General features: G+C 41.3%; 1 protein-coding gene across 1 annotated transcript in view; it reads right to left on the bottom strand.

Annotated features, from left to right (window-relative positions):
* myripb (myosin VIIA and Rab interacting protein b) overlaps positions 1 to 25,443 on the bottom strand; it is a 137,561-nt gene that overhangs the window by 61,639 nt on the left and 50,479 nt on the right. Inside the window, exon 2 of the mRNA XM_059326786.1 lies at positions 18,067 to 18,288. Coding sequence (XP_059182769.1) covers positions 18,067 to 18,288 — 222 coding nt within the window. The remainder of the gene's footprint in view (positions 1 to 18,066; positions 18,289 to 25,443) is intronic.

Here is a 25,443-nt window from a genome sequence, read left to right as displayed (position 1 = left end):
AGTAACAGTGTGGTCATGCACAGATAGCTACCATATAATCAGGCTCGAGATCATAAGGGAGGAGTGTATATTGGAGAAGGGTGATGGTGTGAAGTAGGAGCGAGGATAACAGATTGCATCTGGAGATGGATGCCATATAGACGAAATAGAGCACCATCCATCAACCGATGGCCGATGTGACAGTCAACTCTGCCCTGCACGACTTACTGATCACAGAACCATCCTGGAGAGAACGTACCACAGTGAGAGGACACATTTTGTCCTTGAAATGATTTCACCATGCCACTGGATTATAATGTTTTTATCTACAATAAATTTCATCCAGCCTTTTAATTACCCATGTAACACCCTCCAACAGTATCAGAGCCGCCTCAAGCAAAAACAAGCTCAGCTTTAAACACTATTACACATAAATACGCTGGATGATTATGACAGCTAAGTACAAAGATCACATTGGGTTACATGTTAAGTGGACTGCATGATTCATTGGGTTGACTTCTATAACACACTGATGTTTCTGCATTGCTGCTGCTGTTGTTTGATCGTTCATAAGAACCTTTGCCCTCTCACTTTCATGTTAGTGTGCACACACAGGCGTACATCTCACTCCAGGCCAGAGCACAAGACCACTGCATTATTCATACTAATGCCGTCACACTGAGTAATTGAAGCCATGAAGCAGAGGAGATGGAGGGTGGAAGGCGGGGGCGTAGAGACGCCTTCTCCCTCTGCCTCTCAGTAGAAATTGTTTTGATCATTATCAATGACCTCTGAGTGTGATCAGTGCAGGCATCAAGGTGAGACCGTACTCACCATCTGAGGGCAAAGTCAATACTGACAACGATCGGAGAGGCCAATGTATGGACAGACAAGAAGCTGGTGACGCAATTTAGGTAAAAACGTAAGTTACGTTCAAAAACGTGATGCAAGCAATTTACGTAAAGAACGTAAGTTAAAAATAGTTTACTTTTGTTTTCACACAGGACGTGAACCACGCTTTCCCAGGTGAAAGTCCGTTGCTTGTCTGACCCATCCACCACCCATGGTTGGGTGGTGGATGGGTCGCGGCCGCATTACAGCGGACGGTGAAATGCGTAAATATAGCTTGTTTTTCGCTGCCTGAACACACAACCTATATTGATGTTTTGACAGGAGGACAGGCTGGTTTTGGTCTCTGCAATTAATGAATTTTGGATTAATTTAATTTTTAATCTTTTTTTATAACTCACCTGTTATACTAAGTGCATGAGCGTTGAAATATAGAGCAAAAAAATAGGAACAGAACAGAGAGGGACACAATTTTTGGCACCTGGTGCACAAGAGCAAGCAGTGAAAGTGATATATGAAAGAAGTGTGGAATGTTTTGTGGTGTCTTACAGGCTGCATAACTGATCGCTTATACGAGTTATAATTGCCATTGAAGCCCTAATTAATGACCATCATCAGCACCAGGGACACACCCCTTATTTCTCACTAAATGTCAACTAGATTTCTTCCCATTTGCATTATTTATTATATAATCCTAGTGCTAGTGCACACAGATAAAATAACATCTGTCATGAGAAAAATCTCCACAGTTACTTAAAATGGGCTCGTTCAGAGTGTTTTGTCCTTTAATTTCTCTTTGTGCATTAGCAATGATGCTAGTGATAAATTACTGTTCTCTTACTAGAGCATGCATTTAATCTCTTGCTGTGCAGATTTAATCATGTGCTGCGGCAGCCTTTATGTTAAGATGGCGACATTCAATTTGATCATGCTGTATGTTGCCATTTTGAACGTATTATGGTAATGTTACTAGGTCTGACCCGGTGAGACTGCTGTTGTGACTTTGATGTCAAAATGACCCAGGCACTTATTCAGATGTGAGACCCAGCATGTTAAATCACATTTACCAAATGAGGTGCATGTCTGAAAAGCACTAAAGACCACATAAAACTACTGAGCTCTGTGAAATAGGCTTGAAATCACGTTCAACTCAACATGTTGCAGTTATACTGTCTCTCCATTATTTTTTTGTGGGACTTTTTTATGTGAAGCATTTTTCCTTAGTGCTATAATAATAAAGAAATAATATTTTTTTTCATTTTATCAATAAATCATTTTTTTCATTTCAACAACTAGAAATGTGCATTATACAATGTGTACTGGACAAATTAGCATATGTGTCTTCTGTCTGTATTTACAACATATACTCATGGGAGATTCAAGATTCCCTGTGGAGATTTATACTGCAGTGCCACGGAGCTGTTTTTTCTATGAGTGAGCCTCTGTTTTGATTATTTTAAGCAAGCATACAAGGACCACATGTACAGAAGTGACGTGGTACACTTGAAAATGGTTTCACACTATTGCACTTATGCTGCAATACAATAAACAAAGTCAGGAAAATAAGGAGCGATAAAAAGATACAGACTGTATAAAAGAGGTGGACTTAGCCACTGGTTTGTGGACTACTGTTTTGAAGCCTTGGCATGTTGGCCGCTACCATATTTTTTTTTGTTGAGCCAGAAGTCATCATGTTTGGTTGAGAGGATGAAACTTATCAGCTAACTCTCCTGCTAGCTAGCTATCTTGGTTTACAAGGTGCATACATAATTCAAAATGAACGGCTGACTCCTTAGATTAAAAAAGGGTAAAAGTTCTAAGATGCAAACACAAAGTGCAAGGTGGAAGTGACCTGTCAATCATAAGGTAGATTGATAACCTGCCTTATCATCAATATTACTCTGGGACTATAATTTACTAAATGAGCATGTATATTGTATTGAAGAAGATTTACTAAACTTCCAACAAATTAATTTGGAAAATGTTTACTGAGTTAATAAATCAAGTGAGGAGTAGGGTCATTTTCTCATAGACTTCTTCACAATCAGACTTCTTTTTGCAACCACCCTGCAGACCATTAGAAATAATGCAGGTTTAAGGCACTTCCACTTTGGCTTCACTTTTTATACCCAGAGGTTACTGCTTGGTAAAGATGGATGTAACCAATACTGGATTTAATATACGAATATAAAACATGTCTTCTAATAAAACATGTTTTATTAGAAAGGAAATGCACTTGACAGGGTTGTCATACCTCAAGGCCACACATTATATTTTAGTGAGTAACACTGAAAGTAAATATAACTTTTGTCTGTTTACAAGGAAACTCCACAGGGCACCTTTAAACACATTACAAAGTAGAATGATCAAACTACTGAGTGTAAAATGAAGTTTTCTGCTTTGTTCGTGTTTATTTATGTAGCTCAGTTCAGCTTGTGCTGCGACTGTGAGTTCTGTACTCACGTAAATGTATAAGATGTAAATGTAAATGCTGGAAAGCTAATTGTGAGGAAAGGCATAGTGAACCGCAGGGAGGATTGTAAATGCTGGATGCTATTAAATGAATCTTAGAGGAAGCCTGTGTTCTCTGTGTCGCCCACAGCAATATAGGACGTAAATACGGACAGTGGTGAGGGAAATTAATGAACTGCACTTGACTTAGAAATAGGACTGCTGCCTAGAAGCCTCCATATCATTACACTGTAGAACTATGAAGGGATTAAGTGTGTGTTGTGGCATGTGGAGGTGGTGAGGAAAGGGATTAGCGTGCATGACGGGCTTACCAAAATACGTGTTTAGCCTACACTGACACTCATTTCCTCGTTCCCTTTCTTGTTTGTCCCCTTGTGTTTTTGTCTGTCTTTGTGCTTATTTCATCTGGACTTTGTACTGTTGTATTCCTGAATCTGCTGATGTTTAAATAAGCTTTTTGCAGCTGTTATTTCATCCTACATGTTGTGTTACATCCTTGCGTGTCTCAGAGAAGATGTGTTTGTGTGTGTGCTTAAAGACAGCAGAGATATGAGTGGGTATCCGCCCTGCAGGTATATGAGGCAGTAACACCAGGTGGAAGCCATTACGTCAGTGCGTGTCCTCTGCAGGTATGCAGGCAATCTGATATTTACCATCAGTGCATCGACAGCAGGCTGAGAATGAGGAGGGAATGCAGGTTCAGAGGATATCAAACACTCGCTCTGGCTGGGAAAAGTGTTTACTGAAACCAATTTGCCCAAGATGTGTACGTTTCATAAAGTGTTGAAGTAAACAGAAGCAGAGTGCGGAGATGCACGTCCCGCGGCTGTTTGGTGGCGTGAAAAATTATCCCAGCTGAAGACGAGTGCAGAAGAGAGAGGGGAGCAGGGATCCAGAATGAGAGAGCTGCAGAGTGAGAGAGACGGGGCAGAAGATATATAGAGAGACCTTCATTCAAAATGCATGAATCTACTACAGAAGCTGCAGGGCCTCCACAGCTCACCTCTGCAGGTGAGAGCAAGTGCACTTGACACAAATGGCACTTACACTCACACACAAATCAATAGTTAGTTAGGTATGTTAGCGTGCAGCCCACATGGACCATCAGAGCATCACACTACACAGTTACTCCCTCAGACTGGAGAGTTTACACAAACAAAATGACCTCAAGACTTAGTGGTGCATTTGTGTGTCTGTTAGTGCATCTGGGCTCTCGTGAGCTGTCATGCAGGTCGACACATAGTGCCTCCCTTTGTGTGTGTGTGTGTGTGTGTGTGTGTGTGTGTGTGTGTGTGTGTTTACTGCATATGTGTGCTTCCCGCTTTGATATCTCTCCCATTGGCAGCCCTGACATGAACGGATGCTTTGATCCCGTTTGAATCAGACAGCATCACCGAGTTCCTCCGCTGCTGCTCTGAACAAATAGCCCAAAAGAAACAGAGAGACAGAGAGCGAGAGAGCAAGAGAGAGAGAGAGAGAGAGAGAGAGAGAGAGAGATTCCTGTTGTTTTCCAGCTGTTTTGGTTGCTCCAGGCGACTCTGTGTTGCAACATAGTTGTTACCTGCTGCAAGATGTCCTGCGGTATTTCAACCGCCTTCAGCTTAATAATACAGAGCTGTCCATATTTGTTATGTGTTATTTTTTCAGTACATGCAATTTTTCTAAACTTAGTTGAAGCAGGAAACAGCACCACAGCAAAGATGGCAGAAGAATGATGGAAGCCCGACTGTTTATTTGTTACTGTTGAACTGTTTATGGGCGTTATATGCTTGATTTGAATCCATCAACATGATGGTGTGAAATGCACTACTAAGTCTGTTTTGACTCATGACAAGCCAATTAACGCTAATGTCTACTATTATGGGAATGTTTGAATTTATGCATTATTTCTATATTTTCATTATGGTTCTGTGAAGAATGAAGGAATATACAGATTGAGTGATTGTCAAAGTGGGGGCTGATGCACTGCGAGGGGTGAAAAGTTTTCAAATGAAATGAATGAATGAATAATATTATAAAGTTTGTTATAGCTTCTGATTAGACTTTTATCAATTCATTATTTGAAATATATTTTATGTTATATATAAGAGTGTAACATTTTCTCTTGATGTGTGAGAGTATATACTCTATGAAATGCACTTCTTAGATGTGTAAAAAACATTATTTCAAGGAACATACAGGAGGACGTCCCTAGTCTATTCTCTATCTTAGCTGATAAAAGATTGAGAACCTCGGAACTAATTAACTGAAAGAAAAGACCCTCTTAGCTGAATTACCACAATTATTCCAGGAAGCATGATTTCATTATTTATGAAATAAAGCAGGACAAAGGCAGGAAAATCATGCATGTATCCAGAGGGCAAGCAGACAAGCGTACAGGGAGCCGGCCAGCACAAACCTGCTGGTCCCAGAAGCCCAGGAGCCACAGATTTAATAACATCAGATGATTTTAAACAAATGAGATCAAACAGCACTCCTCGTTCAGGTGGGAAATCATGACTAAACAAGGTGAGCAGAGTGCAGTCAGCTCTGCAGCGAAGCACCGGCTAAGCCTCATTTAAAGCGCTGAAAAATGGGAGAGGAGGTGCAATGAGACAGAGGCCTGGAGCGATGCACAACCATTGATATGCAGCAGAGAGAGAGAGAGAGAGCAATGAGGGTGTGTACACACACACCATCTGAAGTCCCTCAGAACTCCAGCAGTACGGGGAAAATGGGATATAGACATTAGCATATTCTGCTAATTGTTATTCATTGACACAGGCTCTGTTTCTCAGTACATTAAGTCCAAGCAATCCATGTGTGTGAGATGTGTGTGTTATATGCATCTGCATACGCTTCAATGACACTTACTTCATTAAATAAACTGTTAACTATATAGACACTATGTTAAATGTTAGGTTTAAATGCATATTGTCCATTAATACATTCATTTTGTCATTCTGCCTTTAAATTATGAACTAGTGCAGCACCTGTTCTGGTGATGCTGCTTGCAGCTTTCTCAGGAGGCACTCATGCAAACAACTTCACACTCCACAGTGCAACTCTCTTGCCATGACATAGTTTTGTTAACGGCTAGGTATTTGGGCCCAACCAACCTTTCAACCTTTCTTCAGCAACGGAGAGCAAACTGTACTGTACTGCACTTCCTTCGGTCATTATATTATTTAAAGACACCTCTCTTTAATTTGGAGATAAGCAGCCAAAATTGCTTATAATTAACTTTTTTTAAATCCTTAATTATTCTGGTAATGCACTGCAGCCTCCAGAAAAACTAACCTGGCCATCCACATGAATGCATTTGAGGACTATGACTCCCTCAGGTCCCATCATCACTGTTGACCTCCTGGTGAGTTATGAGTAATGGCCAAAAAAATATGCTCCACACGCACTTCTGTTTCATGACTTGCACTATGAATATAAGTATTTGTAGTAATGCCATTTTGAGAAATAATCCACCTCATGACACACACTAAGATTAGCAACCTCTATATTTAACATGAACTGTCACAAATCAGCTGAATCACTGTTGTTGACTGTAAAACATAATACACTTTGACACATTAGCTATTTCTTAATACTTTCCTCTAACTTTGGAAATAAAACATTTTAGGTTATTGCTTGAAAAGTAACTATTTTATTAACATTACTATCAGGAATAAAACTAATATTTCACTTTCATCAAACTGGGCTCTTGGTTTGACAGGCGAGGAATGTGCAATGAGTATGAAAATCCTGCGGTGCCAATATTTTATCCCTTTTATGCTACGGAGAGTTCACAGTGGCAGGAGATCAGACAGTGTGATCCGCCTGAGGGAGGGATGACGGCGCGAGATAGTGAGAAAATAAGTGAGGGGTGAAGTTAGAGGAGGGGGAGAAAGATTACTATTCATCCAGCATTTTAGAGAGGTTTCTATCATTCCATGCCAAATTCTTAGAAAGATGCAGAGGAGGGGGGAAAAGAGGACAAATAGCAATAGTGATCTAAAAGTTTTGTGAAAGACATCAAACTAAATTCTTAATCACAAAGCAGAGATTTACATCATCTGCCAATCATGCAGCTCACATCCTCTCCTGCCAGCCTACCAGGATATGAGGCGCTGCGGGGGGTCGGGCTGCCTCCCACACTGGAGATGTTTTTGATAGATCACATCTGCAGAACCAGGAGGGGAGGATTCGGAGGGAATAGAGACTCAATACAGGCATTAAATTTTCTATTTGAGTTAACCGGTGTGCACTGGCTACTGAGCTAAAGGGCCTTTCTTTGTAAATGTTTGTAGATGGATTAAAGGAACACTCCACCGTTTTTTCATATTAAAACATGTTATTCGGTCAAGTAAGACGAGTTGATACAGACCTCTTGCGTCTCAATGCGTGCACTCAATCGCCCTGGCGTGCGGCGCCACTTGGCTAGCACTTAGCTTAGCCCAGTTCATTCATTCGGATCCAAACAGATGGACAGTTAGAAGCGACCAAACTCCTCCACGTTTTCCCTATTTAAATACAGCTACACGAGTAGTTAAACGACCAAGTATGGCGACACAAAATAAAACGTGGCGCTTTTCTAAGCGGATAAAAAGGATAACTATAATGTATGGCGGAATAGCACTTGGGAGCACTTCGACTCGGCGCAGTAATATCATCACTCCTGAAAAATCTTCTCCCCCTCCCTCTCCCTCTCCCTCTCACTTCCGTCAACAGAACCAACGTGAGCTGCACCAGGAGTAGTAGTTCGAGCAGAGCTGACGAAGTATCAGGTTGTAGGAAGATATTTGTGAACAATCATGGTTATAACGTGCATCGTAAAGGGTTGCGATAACAAGCAGAAGGTATATAGTGCCGTCATGTTTCACAGAGAGGGAGGGGGAGAAGATTTTTTCAGGAGTGATGATATTACTGCGCCGAGTCGAAGTGCTCCCAAGTGCTATTCCGCCATACATTATAGTTATCCTTTTTATCCGCTTAGAAAAGCGCCACGTTTTATTTTGTGTCGCCATACTTGGTCGTTTAACTACTCGTGTAGCTGTATTTAAATAGGGAAAACGTGGAGGAGTTGGGTCGCTTCTAACTGTCCATCTGTTTGGATCCTAATGAATGAAGTGGGCTAAGCTAAGTGCTAGCCAAGTGGCGCCGCGCGCCAGGGCGATTGAGTGCACGCATTGAGACGCAAGAGGTCTGTATCAACTCATCTTACTTGACCGAATAACATGTTTTAATATGAAAAAACGGTGGAGTGTTCCTTTAAAAGTCATGACCTCTAAAGCCATGACTGAAAAATAACTGACTTTACCAGCAGCAATACATCAGCGCTGGGCCAAACAGAAGATACAGATAAATCCCAAAAGTCTGTTTGAACCTTCTTGGAAAATATATTTGAATAAATTCAAGTTAAGCTGAAATTTGAATGAAATAAACCATATGTTTCTACTATTGTCCCTGTTTTTTTTATTTTATAAGAGGGGACAAAAACATATTTGTATATTCAGTATTTGTACATAGTGCAGTGTCAGGCCTCTTGGTGGGCTGTTAAATTGTAAAGTGTGCGTTAACTAACTGGAGCGCAATCACAATATGTATAACCCAAACTTAAAAAATGAAAGTGTGCATCAAATACATTTTCCCAAATATATTTTTTGTCATATAAGGCAGCTCTAATCACGCTAAAGTGTGCTCAAGTGTTTGCCCATTTTTATGATAAGTTTGATTTTAACTTTTTTATTTTAAGCTAAGACATGGGGGTGTATCATCATTATTGACATCTGTAATGGACTTGCAACTGGTCAGGCAGCTATATAGGTTGGACCATGACAACGCAGCACTCTCAGGAAGCTTGTGCCTCCCAGCAAGAGGGTCGCCGGTTCGACTCCGGCCTGCGGCTCTTCTGTGTGGAGTTTACATGTTCTCCATCTGTCAGCGTGGGTTGTCACCAGGTACTCTGGCTTCCTCCCACAGTCCAAAGACATGAAGCTTAGGTTTAAATGGTGACTCAAAATTGCTTGTAGGTGTGAATGAGAGCATGATTGGTTCTCTGTCTCTTTGTGTCGGCCCTGTGATATTCTGGCAACCTGTCCAGGGTGTTCCACGCCTCTCACCCACTGTCAGCTGGGATCGGCTCAAGCCCCCCGCGACCAGAGTTTTGATAAGCGGTTAAGGATAATAGATGGATGGTAACACAGCTTGACCCACCGGTTGCTACTGCACAGACTCCAAATAACAACAAATGCAAGATGTCAGCGCTTGTATCCGGGATATTTTGACTTTATTTGTGGAAACAAATTGTCCATCTTTATATTCAATTCAATTTCATTTATATAGCCAAGAATCACAAATCACGCATTTGTCTGAAAGGGCTTTACAGACTGTACAGGGTACGACACCCTCTGTCCTTTGACCCTCGTAGCGGACAAGCAAAAACAGTCTATGGTGCTAATTTGGATATTCATTTTAATTGACTTACATACTTAAATAATTCCAATAAATGAAGGAGTTGTCAGATACAGAGACAATAAATCAAACCAAATATGTTCCTTTAACTCTCTCATGTTGCCAACACCATTACTAGGAAGGTCTCAGGCTCAAAGCAAATGGTAAATGGTAAAATGGTAAATGGAGTGCACTTATATAGTGCTTTTATCCAAAGTGATTTACACTACACACTACGCTCATTCACCCGTTCACACACACATTCATGCTGGTGGCCGAGGCTACCAGGGCAGATGAACGCAGCAATGGGAGCCAGTATCTTGCTCAAGGATACTTTGACATGTAGGCTGCCATGGTCAGGGATCGAACCACCAACCTTCCAATCAGTGTGTGACCACTCTACCAATTTCACCACAGCCGTCCCCAAATAAGATGTTGATCCCTGAATGCAACACACAAAGGACAGACACAGCTACGGAGCAGCATTACTGGTTGTTAGGCCACTTAAAGCTGTAGTGTGGAAGTGTTTCTGGGCGTCACCTGTGTCTTGCTCCACTCTGTGGCAAACAGTTTCTGTCTCCAATCCCATTAACCCACAATAAAAACAACAAGCTGCTTTAGCTTCTGTGCTGATCCACTAGCCAACTTACTGCATAAACCGATTTAAGAATCATGAGACTTCCAATCACCTGCAGCCGTGAGCCACAAATGACCCCGTTCACATAGAGTTACCTCCATCATGAAGTGACGGGAAATACCCAAACAGACCTGCAGGTACACGCCACAGGAACTGCAGTCCATGTTCCTGTAACTGGCTCAACAACTGGACCTGGAGTGGTGCTCAGATCAGAGGTGGAACTGATTCAGTCTCACCCACACACCTACACACACACACACACACACACACACACTGGAGGCCTGGGAGCTGGAGGCCGAGCACTGGTGTGACTTTAATGACTCAGAGCAATATATGCAAAATAACACGCAACGGTATTCACACGACTGACAGTAATTAACACACCCACAGAAGGGAACACTCAAGGTTCTTGTGTGTGTGTGTGTGTGTGTGTGTGTGTGTGTGAGAGAGTGAGTGAGTGAGTGAGTGAGTGAGTGAGTGAGTGAGTGAGTGAGTGAGTGAGTGAGTGAGTGAGTGAGTGAGTGAGTGAGTGAGTGAGTGAGTGAGTGAGTGAGTGAGTGAGAGAGAGAGAGAGAGAGAGAGAGAGAGAGAGAGAGAGAGAGAGAGAGAGAGAGAGAGAGAGAGAGAGAGAGAGAGAGAGAGAGAGAGAGAGAGAGGGAGAGAGTGTATGTGTATGTACGCACATGTTTACCTGGATATCAGTGATTTATCACCTGCTACAAAACCTCACCCCCTACAGAGAAAAAAGCTTTCATGGAACACAAGAGGTCACACAATGGGGAGCTGTTACAAAGCAGGGATCCACACACACACGCACACACACACACACACATGCACACACACGCATTCACACACAAACACACAGTGATTGCTTCAAGGCTGAAAAACTCAGCAGTAATTAGTTTTAAAGGAAACTCTTACACAAATTGCATTAGCAAAAAGCAAGTGCTGCTTCTGATTCAGGCTATGTTTCAATTAATGAGACCAAGGTACTTAAATAGATCTTAGTCAAAACTAAGTCAGGACCACCAGGAGGTGTTTGAACCTAAATCATCAGTGTGTGTGTGTGCAACTTGCAAGATTTTCCCATGTGTGTGTTTGCCGTCGAGCCAGACTGTGTATAAAGTGCAAATCACCATCAAGAGTTACGATCGACTGGTGGCTCCTGTGTCAGCTGGGTTGGACACGCGACAAGGCCGTGGAGGAGGGAGAGAAGAGGAGGAGATGGAAGGAGAGAGGGTGATTAGTGGCTCTCCTTCCTGCGCCTGCAGCTCTTAGAGATGAGCAAGTTGGTTCAGCTGCACTCTGCGTTCTTCAAACTGTTTCAATTGATGAAAAAGCTTCCTGGGTATCAAGTGTGGGAATATTCAGACGCCTGATTAAGTTTTCTGTGCTGATTGGAGTGAAATAGTTCCCGAGCACGTTTGCATGTGTGTAGCTGTGACTGCAGAAATGAAATATGGCTACACACAAACTTTCTTTGCCATTTATGTTGCAGTGTGTGATTTAAAAGCTCCACGCTGCAAATTGATAGTGCCACGGTGTGACGAATGAGAGGCGAGACGTCCATTCTTCATCTACTGGGGTTTGCAGCTTGCTGTTTTGGCTCTTTATTGGAAAAACAACACAATAATGAGTCCTGCAATCCATTGTCTATCCATCTGCTAAACAACAGACAACAAAACAGAGCAAACAAGCAGCGAGACACGGATGCACATAGACATGTAAATGCCTTATTAAAGCTGAGACATGGTGGCGGTGTGCACATATTTCATCTGCAGCCCGGTGCTTTAGGGCAGACCCTCCCTGTCTAAAACTAGTCTTGCTCACCCGCACTGATAAAAATACCCCCGCAAGCAGGACAGAAAAAGATCACACTGTGACTCTCTGCCTCTCCTAGCCGCAGGTGCTTGTCTGACAGCAACAAGAGAGTTCACAGAGTTTATAGCACTGGTGTCTTTATAAACACATCCACTGCTATTGTCGTGGGATCATTTTGAGATGTTAAAATAAGTATTCATGTGCATGTAATATACATGCATAGAAACAAGAGAAACAAAGGTCCTATTATTGAGGCAGATGAATGGAACAGAAGCAGACAGGCAGGTGAAAGGTCATAGAGATGGCGCAGTCATTAGGCTCATATCCTGTGTCCCAATACCATTATACAGTAGTGTTCAAAATAATAGCAGTCCAATGTGACTAACAAGATTAATCCAGGTTTTTAGTATATTTTTTATTGCTACATGGCAAACAAGTTACCAGTAGGTGCAGTAGATTCTCAGAAAACCAACAAGACCCAGCATTCGTGATATGCATGTTCTTAAGGCTGTGTTCTTGGGCAATTAGTTGAAAGGGGTGTGTTCAAAAAATTGACCTACAACCTCTCTTGTCCTCTTCTCTTAGCTCTGTGTAAACTGCAGTTCAGTTAAATAAACAGAGAAATCTCTGTTTATGTCACATGACTGTTGGTCTCAGCAAAATCTTTCATGGCTTCTCAGTTGCAATGACGGAGCTCAGAATTTAATGATTTCTGAAGGATCTAGTTGGTGTACAGTTTACTTTTGGCAAAATTCAAACAGAATTAAGTGATTCTGATTAAATCTCATTATTTTAAGCTTAAATTTGGTTATGTGTGTGACGCGGCCGTCACACATATTTCATTCCAACAACCAGAACATCAGAAATATGAAAATCTGATAATAGATTTTGTTTATGCAGTTTCTGGCTATGATAGATGTTATTTTGGCATTGACAATATCAGAAAACATTTACAGTATTGTTATTCTGTTAAATGAAGACAATTGAGAAAAGGGGACAGACGTAGCCTAGAAGATGTCAAATGTAAGTTATTACATTTATGGAAAACTACAAAATGGTTGAGATATGTAATGCTGAAGAGATAAACATTCCATAGCTGCTGATAAATGCGCTGTAAGATTGAAAAGATGAGTTTTTGTACCATAAAAAGGCAGGATTTACATATTAGTCTTTGTGTCTGCTGACATATGACTCCATGTTTTTACCATGACAATGGTAAAAACCCTCCATTCACTTCTCCTTATGGGTGAAAACAAACAGCAAGTACATACAGTTTCTGAGAAAGTGACAGGAGCTGCTATGTAACAATAAATGGATGTGACATGTGTGTGATATCTCTAAATGTGAATGTGTGTATTTGTGTGGTTACTGTACTACAAGACAGAGTGCCTGTTCTTGCTCCTGAGCTTGTGTCCTGAGGCCCCTCAGCCAATGAGCTCCTGCTTGGCCTTTAAAAGCAGACCGCCCCATCACCAAGAACCAACCAAATCATTAAATGTGGACTCTGTGTGTGTTGCCGCCCGTCAGCTACGTGGTTACACCGCCATGACAGCGCCAGAGCTCGCTCACTCTTACATTTAAAACACGACAGACGGTTAATGTCGCACTTTAACTGCAGCAGTATGTGTGTGTGTTTGTGTGGATAGAGAGCTTATGTGTGCATGCATTCACAGACTGTTTGATGTTGTAATGCACAGTGCAATGATGTGCTTCCATGCATGGAGAATTAAGTCACCATGTTTACAATAGCTAAAAAGGAATTTAATGCAATTTTTTTTATACCAATTGAATTAAAAGGCACAAAAAGGGTGTGTGCACTTATGCAACATGCATGTGTGTAAGCCTCTCCTGTCTCTGTATGTATATTTACAGGACAGTGTATGTCTGCAGCAGATGCCATAATCTCCTTGCAGTCATGCTTTAGGATGAGATTATGAAAGCCATAAAGTGGTAAGAACAGTTTGTCACTTAAGTGTATTGCTATTTCTGCCCACACACACACACACACAGACACACACAGACACACACACACACCATATATAGGTACATCATTTAAGGCCCAGAGGACTGTATAGACGGGCACAGAGCCGTCCATTTCTGCAGATTAAGCACAGAGAGGTGCAGTAGCTCAAATGTAAATGTGGAAAATAGAGACTTCATCAGGTAGAGAGACGGAGGACGTGACAGAGTATAAAAGGGAACAAAAAATGTATGTGTGGAGACAGAAAAAGATGGGAAGAAGCAGGGAAATAAAATGGCAGGAGAAATAATTTGATGCAAGACTCAAAACACAAGGAGAATTAAATGGCATTTCCCCTCTCAGATAATTGGGACAAGTACTCCCCTCCTCTGTCATTCCCTCTCCTAATTGTTTCCATCCTCATGCCCTCCCCCGCTTCTCCTCACTCTTGACCTTCATCTCTCTTCATCTCCTGCGCTCCCCTTTAACATTCTCCCCACTGCTTCGGGAGTGAAGCCAAAACAAGAAAAAATGACTTCTCAGTTTCCACTAAAAATGTTTTGACTTCTCTCATTGAATCACCGATGCGTGGTGTGTGCGTGACTACCTGCAGAGCGTGTGTGTGTGTGTGTGTGTGTGTGTGTTTGTGTGGACCATGGGCTGAGGATGCTGTTAATTCTACCAGACTGCAAATGGTCATGCTTGTCCCACTTGCTCAGGAGGGAAAGCTGTGTTTGCTGTGTGTGTGTGTGTGTGTGTGTGTGTGATTTACAAGACCAGAAAGGTGTTATGACAAAGCTGCTGATTCACCGAGTCTTTTCTTTTTTACACACCATCTGTCATCAACACGCAAACATCTCATATCAATTGACAAAAACTGAAACACTCGACCAATCACCGACAGCGTCCATCTCAGCTGCTCATAAATGTAATTAACCGACATATAATTGATGTAAGTGCTCACACGTCTGTTTGCCTGCAGCCATGCGTCTGCCTCCATGTACATGCATTCATGACATTCTTACGTGCACCCATGTGTGAGTGGGTGACTTTAGCCTCTGAGTGTGTCCATGTGTGCGATGATTACAAATCTGCTTTCCCTGGACGGATCACGCCTGTGAGCAGCGTGGCCGTGCCACTGTGAATGTTGATGGACAGCCGGTGCATGTGAGTGAGAGCATTTGGCGGTCTGTTGCCTTTCACGAATTGATTTTGCATTTAGCAGAATTCCCTCAGAAACAGCACAAAAAGAGCCAAAAAACACTGACATCAGGAGAAGATCCTGATGAGCTGATTTATCATCAATGAATACATGTTTTTTTCTTAGACTGATCATTTATTTATTAATAATAATAATAATAATAATAATAATGTATTTTTTCTTACAAATTAACATGCAAATGACTTAATTAGCATTGCATTTACTACACAATTACTCCACTTTAACCCTCTGAGCCTTGAAACTTGTTGGCAGGTTTGAAGGGCATAATTTCTTTTTCTTTCTTTTTTTGCCTAAATGATATTATTTTATCACAGCTGAAAACTGTAAAAACTGAAACTATCACTGGATTGTCAGTAGAATGAATCATGTGTGACTCATACTTCAAGCTGGAAAGAAAAACGGAATCTGACCTTAAAATAGTGATATTTCATCAAAATAACTTCATTCTGCACACCTCATATCAAATTTAGCCAAAAATAAACCATTTGCACAAACCAGTTCCATTAAAAAACATTAAATTCTTCAAAATTCAGTACATAAACAAATAAATAATCAAAGCAATGCAACTTGCATTTTTTTATACACTTTGTGGCATTATATTGCACAAAAGACATTTTTGAGTTCTGCCCAATTCTAGCCATGACTTTGCAGTTTCCATAGAGGTGCAGTGCTTATATATTGCTGTAAAAAATGAAGCTACAGTGAGTAAAATGTGACAGGAGTAAAAACGCCCTGAAACTGTTTGGATCTCAAAGGGTTAAACAGGTCCTCTTCTTTTAGAAAGCATCCCTTGGCCCCGCAGTTATTTCCAAACAGTTACAGTCTATTTAGCATCAAATCAATTCCTTTTTCTTTGCAATCATCCACTCCAACAGTAGACTAATAGCCATTTCCAAAATAATGTTCAGGGCTCCTCTAGCCTCAAGCTCAACACTCGTGCAGGCTGTAAATCACTGTTCCAACTGACACGACTCCACCCGGAGAGAGAGTAATTCATGCTAAAACCAGATTTAAACCCTTTTAATGCGCTAATGAAAAGTGCTGTATTTATATGTAGCTGGTAGACAGCAATGTTGTGACATCAGGCCCATCTGTGACTCAGTCTAAACCCCTAATGAGAACATTACTGAGCCCGAGGCAGAGACGCACGCAGAAAGCGATAGAGAGGGAAAGGAAAGGAGGGAAGAGATGATCGATGCAAAGCTTGCCACCTCTTTTGACTACCATCATCCCTTTCCCTCCTCCTCTCCGCCGTCTCTCCTGCTCCCTCCTCTCCTCCCTCCTGTCTCGTTCACCGGGACTCAGGGCAGCGGGTCTAACTCAATACACCGTGCAGCTAAAAATCAATGAAAGACAAAAAGAGACAGAGCTGGGGGGGTTGAAGGGAAAAAATAAGACCAAGTGGAGGTGCTCTGCAATCCTGTCCACCTCCACCACACAAACAGGGAGAAAATACACCATCGACACACCTGTATGTCTGTCCTTTTTATGATTTTGCACTCTAAATATCACCACAAAGGTACTAAATCACACCTTAAGACCTGTGGAGTATCATATTATATATATTTTGGCACTAAAAGCAGCTTAGGGAAGAAAAAACTACTAAAAGCAATTATGCCACATTTTTGACACATTACAGTTATATTTATACATCTCACGCATATTCATCAATTATTCCAAGCTCACGATTGATTTTGCTATGAATCCAGCTCACACACTCGTACCCTATAGTATTTCCAACACCCCACCCTTGCTGCCCAATCAGATAGATAGCTAAATATTCATTCAGTGGTGAGTCGGGGCACTAGAACAACTCCCAAGGCTTTGGACAGACATGCATACGTAAACAGCCTTAACTGACACACAGCTCCGTAACACACAAACATGCAAATTCATACAGCTGTAGTGCAATCCCCTGCCTCCTCCGCTCCCTCAGATTGTTTTCTCTTGTTCAATAAATCATAAATGTGTGCTGTTTGATATCTAGTTTGTGAGCAGGGGGGTGATTTGGGGACTGAAAACAAGCAGAATGAAAAAAAGATGAAGAAAACAAAGATTTCCCGCTAGAAATTGGAGTTGAGTGTTAAAAATATTTTGACAAAAACTGCAAAATTATTCATTTTGCCGTGTCAACATTTTTCTGTGTCAGTCTTTTTCCAGCAGTGTATTGTCAGATCACCCCACATTACTGTACTTAGACTACACACACATTTCTCTCAATGACCTCCCCTCTTTTACCCCCGTTTTCATTACAGACTCCCTTAATGGTCTCATCTTCTCTCTCCCTTGCTGTACAGGACTGTTAAACAGGCAGGAAAATGATGCTCGAAACAATAATTTTCGATTAGAAATGAATATAAGAGTTGGATAGCTGAAACTTAAATGAAATATTATCTTAAAACCACCCGTCCCTGCAGCGCTGACTCCATCAAAGTCCAGCGTTTCCTCTCATTCATTCACTTTTCCCCCTCACATCTGTCTCCTCAGTGCCCATATTCCCTCAATACTCTTCCTCTCTCAATCCCTTCTTTTTCCCCCCATGAATGCCAATTTTTTTTCATCCATCCCAGTTATCTACTTCAGCAGTCTCCACTTTCCCAATTCACAGCTTCTCTCATTCCCATTCATTCCTCTGTCATTCCCCTAATCTCTCCCGTCCTCTTCGCCGCCGGCGTGTATGTGAATGTGTGTGAAAACACTAACCTGCCCTTCTGGCATGCAGAGCACAGCCAGGCTTTGTCCCTCTTGCTGTAGGTGCAGCAGGTCTTGCAGACGTTGTACTGGCAGTCCAGGCACAGGCGCTTGGGGTTGAGCAGGAAGGTGAAGGGCGCGCAGCAGCGGATGCAGCAGTGCTCGTTGAAGCGGTGCTGCTTGGAGAGGATGGAGCATCTGCTGCCTTCCTCCGCCAGCTCCTGCTTCATCTCACTGAAACCGAGAGAAGGGGAGAGAGAGGGAGAGAGAGAGGACAGGAGGGGGAGGGGGAGAGAGAGCGAGAGGGTGGTAAGCGTCTGGTCGAGAGGTAGAACGTGGAAACGGCGGAGGATGGCGATGCGGAATAATTGGACGCTGTGGTAAATGAAAAATTAAAAGCGGGGTATTAACACAAGAAGGGGGAGGGCAAAAGGGGTCATGGTGGGTTTGGTTTCCGCACTCCTTATTTCTCCCCTTTCGCTCCCCCTTTTCTCTCTTACACTGATTCTGTGGAATTAACGTGATGGCTGACATTTCAATTTGGGAGGACCTGTCATGCCTTGTTTGCCCACATCAGTCAGAACACAGCTGAGGAGAGCACGGCATGCACGTTTTCCGCATCCTCAAATGAAAAAAGCATTGTATCTTCGTTAATTAGGGCATGGGAGGCACTGCGAGGATGAGGATGGTGATAATACATTGGCATAAATAGAGCCAAATTGGGGGTCCCTTGCTGGAGACTCTCATGCTCAACACACACAAACTAGCCTGAGAGAAAAACAGCATTGATTGAAAATCCTCCACAGTCGTACTGGAGAGCTGTTCGGGCTTCAGTCCAAAAATTACAGTTTGGAGCTACAGCAATAGAGGAGCACCAAAGAGCAGCACAGTCTCAGTAATCTTAACGCCTCAGAGAATTGTTTACACTAATGAACTATTAGGATTATAGACTCAAATACTTGACCAAAGCTTGTTTAAAAAATAATAATGTAAAATCCACAGCCACAGCTGATATTCCAACTTTTTTTTTTTTTTTTTTAATTTTTTGAAATTTTAGAGCCCTACTGAATGTATAGATCAGGTAGCTTTATCCGCCGTTATTAGCCCATCACAGACATGTCAACATCTACGGGTATCATTGAATACTGAATATACAGTGCTATTTAGCAATTATTTTATTTTTTATTTACTCTAATTTAATGAACAGCAACTGCCTGATACCAGTATACTGATGTTTATTCTGCTTTTTATTTAATTTATTCTTTAATTAAATAGTCAGCAATGGACTAATGCTGAATATACTGTATATTTAGCTATTTTCAAAAATATATTCTTCATTCAAATGGTCAAAAATGTACTAATAATGAACACAGTTCTGATGTTAATGTAGCTATTTATATATTTTTTTATTTTTAAGTAATTATTCCACACAACCTTCTGAGAGCCTTTGTATACTATCAAACTGGTGTCAAATGGTGCACAATCCACATAGAAAAGGTCTATTTTAATCCCAGAACAAAAATTCACTATATCAACTGCCATAATGGGTGAATTTTTCCCTTCTAAAATACATATTGATCTCAAAAACCCCGCATTGGTCAGGCTCTAGTGGATTCCTCTATATTCAGTCTATTAAAGAAGATTAAGATATCAAGTAGGCGTTTTATATTCAAAGACTGATAAAAAAGAATAAGAGAGACTGGATAATATAGGTTGTTAATCAGTGTGTTAACCAGCAAAGCAGCTTTGCTATCCGAGGCCTGTACTCAACTGTTCACATAAATTATGTACATGGGTTTTTCCTCTGTAGGATTTGCGCTGACTGAGCAATGCACCATAAGCAGAGGCTGCAATAAATTATGTAATGTTTTGCATTTATATCATAAACCTTTCATCATCAGTGCACGGTGCAGCCGCGTCAATTATATTTAAAATAATACACAACGAGGAGGAGAGATTAAGTAACACATTTATCCATGTTTACACTATCACCCATCAGTTGTCATTAGGCGTGAGCGGAGGCTGAGATGCAGGGATGGAGCTGTTGCTGCTGGGAAGGTGTGAAAGTGCGTTTCGGCTCGAATGGGTGGGAAGTAAATTATTTAAGCTGCTCTCCTATACACTACACACGACCAGGTTACAGCATACACTGCTCTCACTGATCCTAGACGGACACAGAGCAGATGCCATGTACAGTATATGCCAAGAAAACCTCAGTGATGCATTCAAGACACAGATAAAATACACCGAAAATATGTGCAGGCATCCTAATCTCAACTAAACCACCAAGTCATACATGGAAAATTAAGTGTAAAGCAAAACTGAGTGCTGAATGCAGCATATTGTGTATTTCCTGTGTGTAAGTGTACTGTACGTGTGTCTGTGGAGCCAGCGGGGGCACTGCAATCTCCTGCTTCCCTAAGTTATTAACGCTGCTCCTCAAGCAGATCCTCTGCTGCCTCACTGATTGCTTTTCATATGCATCATTAGACGCAGCATATTAACAAGACGAACAAACCATTTCATACACAGTGTCATGTGAGGATGGGCGGGGCTGCGTGAGGGTTGAAGGGCAGCGGTTGGCATATGCATACTGTAGATACTGATAGCTATATACCAGGATGATCAAAAGGAGATTATATATTCTGCACATGTAAGGTCACAGCTGCTGGGAGACGATGGCCCCCAATCAAATCAAAGAATCTAAACAACCTCCGAGCGACAGAACGGAGACTCTCCTTCTCTGAGCTGCAGCCTCACTTTAACACACACACACACACATATATATATATATATACCCAAAACCAAATACACGCAGCATACATTCACTTTAATAACTCAAAGAAGCCATCGCCTGGAAATCATTTCCTTCGGCCGTGATTAGGATCAGGTTCCATTTCGCCTCCCTATGTCTGTGATACAGGTCTAATGAACAGCCCAGTTATGGCGGCGAGCTTGGACCATTTAATTAAATGAGTGGGCGAATATACACATATATCCAAGGACAAGGGGGGTTTGTCATGCCTGGCGTCCTTCCCCATTAACTCACATCTCTGTTAATGAGACATGAAAACCTGCGCTCATCTAGCAGCCGTGACTGGAGATACATGTGGGTCACCCAGGTGGCAGTGAGGTACGATTAGCTCATAAGAAGAAACCGTAGTCAGTCATTATTAGCAAAGTGCACCTTTGACTTCTAGTAATGTGTTACATTAACAAGCATTTATACTTAACTCTTACCATGCATTGAACAGTTAACATGGATTCAGGTGACGATGTTGAAATATTTGGTAGTTACCTTTGAATTAAGGCTGTAAAAATGCTATTAAATTGATCTTGTAATAAGATTGTTTTCACACTTGCTGTAAGACAAGAACAAGTGTCATTTGGAGTGGCTTGCTGCATAATCATGGGGGGTGTCTGTTTTGTGTGCACGGCCACTTGGAAGTCGGTCAATTTCTTGGCCCCAAGGAAACTATAAAATGTTTAAAGGCTCCTTACTTGGCCCTCAAAAGTGCTGCTTGCAGCTTTGTTGTGAACTGTGATACGGCTGCTTAGCATTCTCAAGAACTGCTCATCTGATCCACTTCACACTGGACAATGCACTCCCTTTGGTCCTATGCAGTACACTCGCAAAGTGTGCAAAGTGGGAAGTCGATCAGATGAAGAGTTTTTGAGATATGTGAAGGTCATACATACACAGACAGAGATTCCCTCCTTTCTAGTTAGATGATGTCTAGAGATGTTTTAGACCAAAGTTTGGCGACAAGGAGGGGAAGCGATAGAAAACGATTCGGACACAATTAAAAATAGTACAAAGTTTATCTGGATGCAAGTGGGCAAGGATTATGTCCCTGAATTGTGTTTCAGAGACTGACAGTTCAAAAGTTACTGACCAAAATGTAAAGTTGCATCACAATTAACACTGCAGTCTCTTAGGTCTCCAGCAATATACCTGCCAAGTGTGAAGCAGATCAGATAAATGGTTCAAGACATGCAAACGTCACACACACTCTCACTCTCACACAGAAATGTATCGTTTATAGTTAAGATGAACTTAAAACCTCAGCTTTTAAACCAAAGTGGGCTCCTTAAAGTACTCAGAAATTATTTGAAACACCTATAATTTCTTAACAAACTCCCTCTGCTGATGACGTGATCAAAAATTAAAGTTCAAGAAATTGGTACCAAACGTTGTACTAAAGATGTGTGAATAACAGATTTAATGAGAATTCCCTGCTGCTCAGTAGTAAAACTACTGATGGTCTATTATATAGGAAGCAGTGAATACGTGAACGAGGGAGTGATCTAAATCTAAAAATCAGAGGCAGGGGCGTTCCCCGGTGGCACACCTGGTAGAGCGCGTGCCATAGAGGCATTGTCCTCGTGAGCGGGCGGCCCGGGTTCGAATCCGACTCGGAGCCCTTTCCCGCATGTCTTCCCCTCTGTCTCCCCCTTCACTCTGTCCTATCAATAAAGCCCAAAAAATGGCCCAAAAATATCTTTAAAAAAAAAAAAAAAAAAAAAATCAGAGGCAGCAGACTACACACACACACACACACACACACACACACACACACGCACACACAGTGTGGGTTTATGGCACCTTTCCTATCAAGTGATTCATAATTCATTTAATGAAGTTAAACTCATTAACATTCATACTTTAATCTTCAAGTCGAGGGAAAAAAACACACATTTTTATTAATTCAACAAGGTCGGCCATTCTGTTAAATATAATTCATTCAATACCCACGTTTTTAAGTCTGTATAACTACCAGTTTGATAAGGCTCAACATTAAGGTTGCATTGATTGTTGACATTATTGATTAATCTGCACATTATTTTCTAAATAGCTAAGTGATCCGTTTTGTACATAATGTGTCAAACAGCCCAGAAACGAGGAAATTAACTTGTATTTCAATCGAACTGTCCAGAAGGAAAAAAAGCACTGAGACTTAATTAGAGTCGGCAGTTTTGTTAAAAGCAGGGAAAGTGAGGATAATTAAAAATTGTGACTTACTACAGATCAAAGCCAATTTTCTCTCCTCTGCACCTGCTAAATGTTTAACAAGAATACAGAGCAAGGTTAACTCTAGCGCCACTGAAACATAATAAAAGCTGCTCACATCTGATATGCATGTTCGCAGTACAATCTGTTTTGTGTGTTAACATCCCCGGCACGGCGCCTCATGAAACATGTTTATGAGACAATTAATTATTCAAGCTTTGCATTAATGTCAACATGATGTATTATGGGAGCTCTGGACAAATTAAGAACAAGAACAAAGTTCTTTGGATGCTGAAAGTTTACAAGAAACCAAAGTCTTGAATTAAAAAGTATTGATTATGTAGATGAGTGTGTGTGTGTGTGTGTGTGTGTGTGTGTGTGTGAAGGGTACAGTGGGTTTAAGAGGGGGACACAGCTGAATACCAATTCACTTTGTGATTTAGAGTCGGGCAGGAGAATGTTCTGTGGATTTAATGATATGCAGTGTACTGCTGACTGCCTGTCACTCCTGGCAAATATTATTTGTGCTGAAGAATTATTAACTTAGCTCTCTCATCTTCAATCAAGTATGCCCCGCTTCTCCTTTTCCCACTCTCTCCCTGTGCTAACGATATATTAACGTAGTTTTTTCCCCCGAGTTCACTCATGTTTCCTGCCCCTTACTTTCTCTCCTCTCTCTCTGCAGCTGACAAACAGACAAACTGAGTTTTCCAGGTGAACTTGACTTATGTTATGGGCTGATTTCTAATCAAGATAATGGCATTTTGAGGTCCAGCTGCAGCCCGACCCACCAGACAAAAAACAATTGCAGTTTCTTTAAATGATGTATCACCCTCTCAGCAGCTGTTCTCCTGCTCCGTGCGGTGCTTCAGAGTTACAGCTCTCAAAACTGATGCAGTGCTGACCGACTCCCAACCGAAAAGCAATGTGATGAATCAGCTTAGGTGCAAAATAAACACTATTGTGTTTACAATATGTAGTTTTATGCTAATTAGTTGAATGTCTAAAGAGACGATTCAATCTCCCGTTTGCCTCTGAGGCTATACGAGTGTGTAGCTCCATCCACATAATGGAACACCTGTGACTGATTAAACCAAATTCATATCTTTATATTAGACAGCATGGAAAAACAGCTCAAAGACCAAAACTGCTAAACCAACACTAATACGATGAATGCGGGAAATGATTTATTATTTAAAAAACAACAACATTTCTCCTCCTGAGGCGCTGGCAGTAAAGTGGTAGCATGAGAATATTCATCACTGGGTGTACAAGGCTAGACTGGAGACTAGAGTTATACTACACAGAGCCTGCAGGCCAATGGTGCATCCATGTGCTCCTCAGATGGTCGTTTTAAGTCCTAATGTGGAAAAAGTATGGATGCTCAAAAGAAAATGTGTTGTATTTTATTGCTTAGAGCAGTAAAACAACACGCTAAGACAACAAATAGCAAAGGAAATGGATCAGGTGAGCAATAAAATACAATAGAGAGCTAATTTTTCAGATTATTCTGACATCACATGAATGCAGCAACATCTCACAATGTTCAGCAAAACACTTTGTGTACCCACTCTGTGATTCTGATCTATTCTAATATTTAACGGGTTCTTCCTTAACTCATGCTACACGCTTTCACTAAGTTTCATGATTGGGCCAGCGATTTTAGCGAAATCCTGCAGACAGGCAGACAAAAAACATGTAGTAAGTCAATCAATAGACATGATTATGATTTTTTTCCCTTTTCTTTTTTTCAGCCAAATTTGTAAACAAAGAATATTCATAAGAATAACAATCATAACAATAAAACTTTATAAGCATATCCAAATTAAATATTCCATTATTAAGCCATAATACTGCAAACCTTTGAGTTTTGTGATGCACCAAATAACTATTGGTGCAACTAGCTAATAAATAAAATAAGAGAGCAGTGCCATCCACCTACATGCATAAAAAAATTAAGTAATTATTAAACAATAGTGAGGGACTATTAAAATCTGAAAAGTTATAAATCAAACCCTGTTTAACACCACATGGGGCATTTTTATGCTCTGCACATGGACTATTCAGTGGCAGAGAGATATACCAATGCACACAGGAGGACCCAACAAAAACAGAGGATATACAATACCCAAGTTGACTTGCAGAGAATGTGTTTTTTGCTATATTTAGTATGACTTTCCTCCTGAATATAGAGCCATGCACTACAATAAGAAAGACAAAGAGGAGGTAGTGTACTGCAGAAAGGATGTTGGAGTATTGTTAACCCAGTGTTAGTGTAGTCGAGGAGGAGATCCTGGAGAAAATGAGCATACAATATAGCCGAGAGTCTTTGATCAGTGCTTTGATCCGCCTGCTGCAGTGGAAAACCCACAACACCA

Source organism: Centropristis striata, chromosome 23 (assembly GCF_030273125.1).
Source record: "Centropristis striata isolate RG_2023a ecotype Rhode Island chromosome 23, C.striata_1.0, whole genome shotgun sequence".
Lineage (NCBI taxonomy): Eukaryota > Metazoa > Chordata > Actinopteri > Perciformes > Serranidae > Centropristis > Centropristis striata.
Note: the sequence above shows the minus strand (reverse complement) of the source record. Positions and strands in the feature narration are given on the sequence as shown.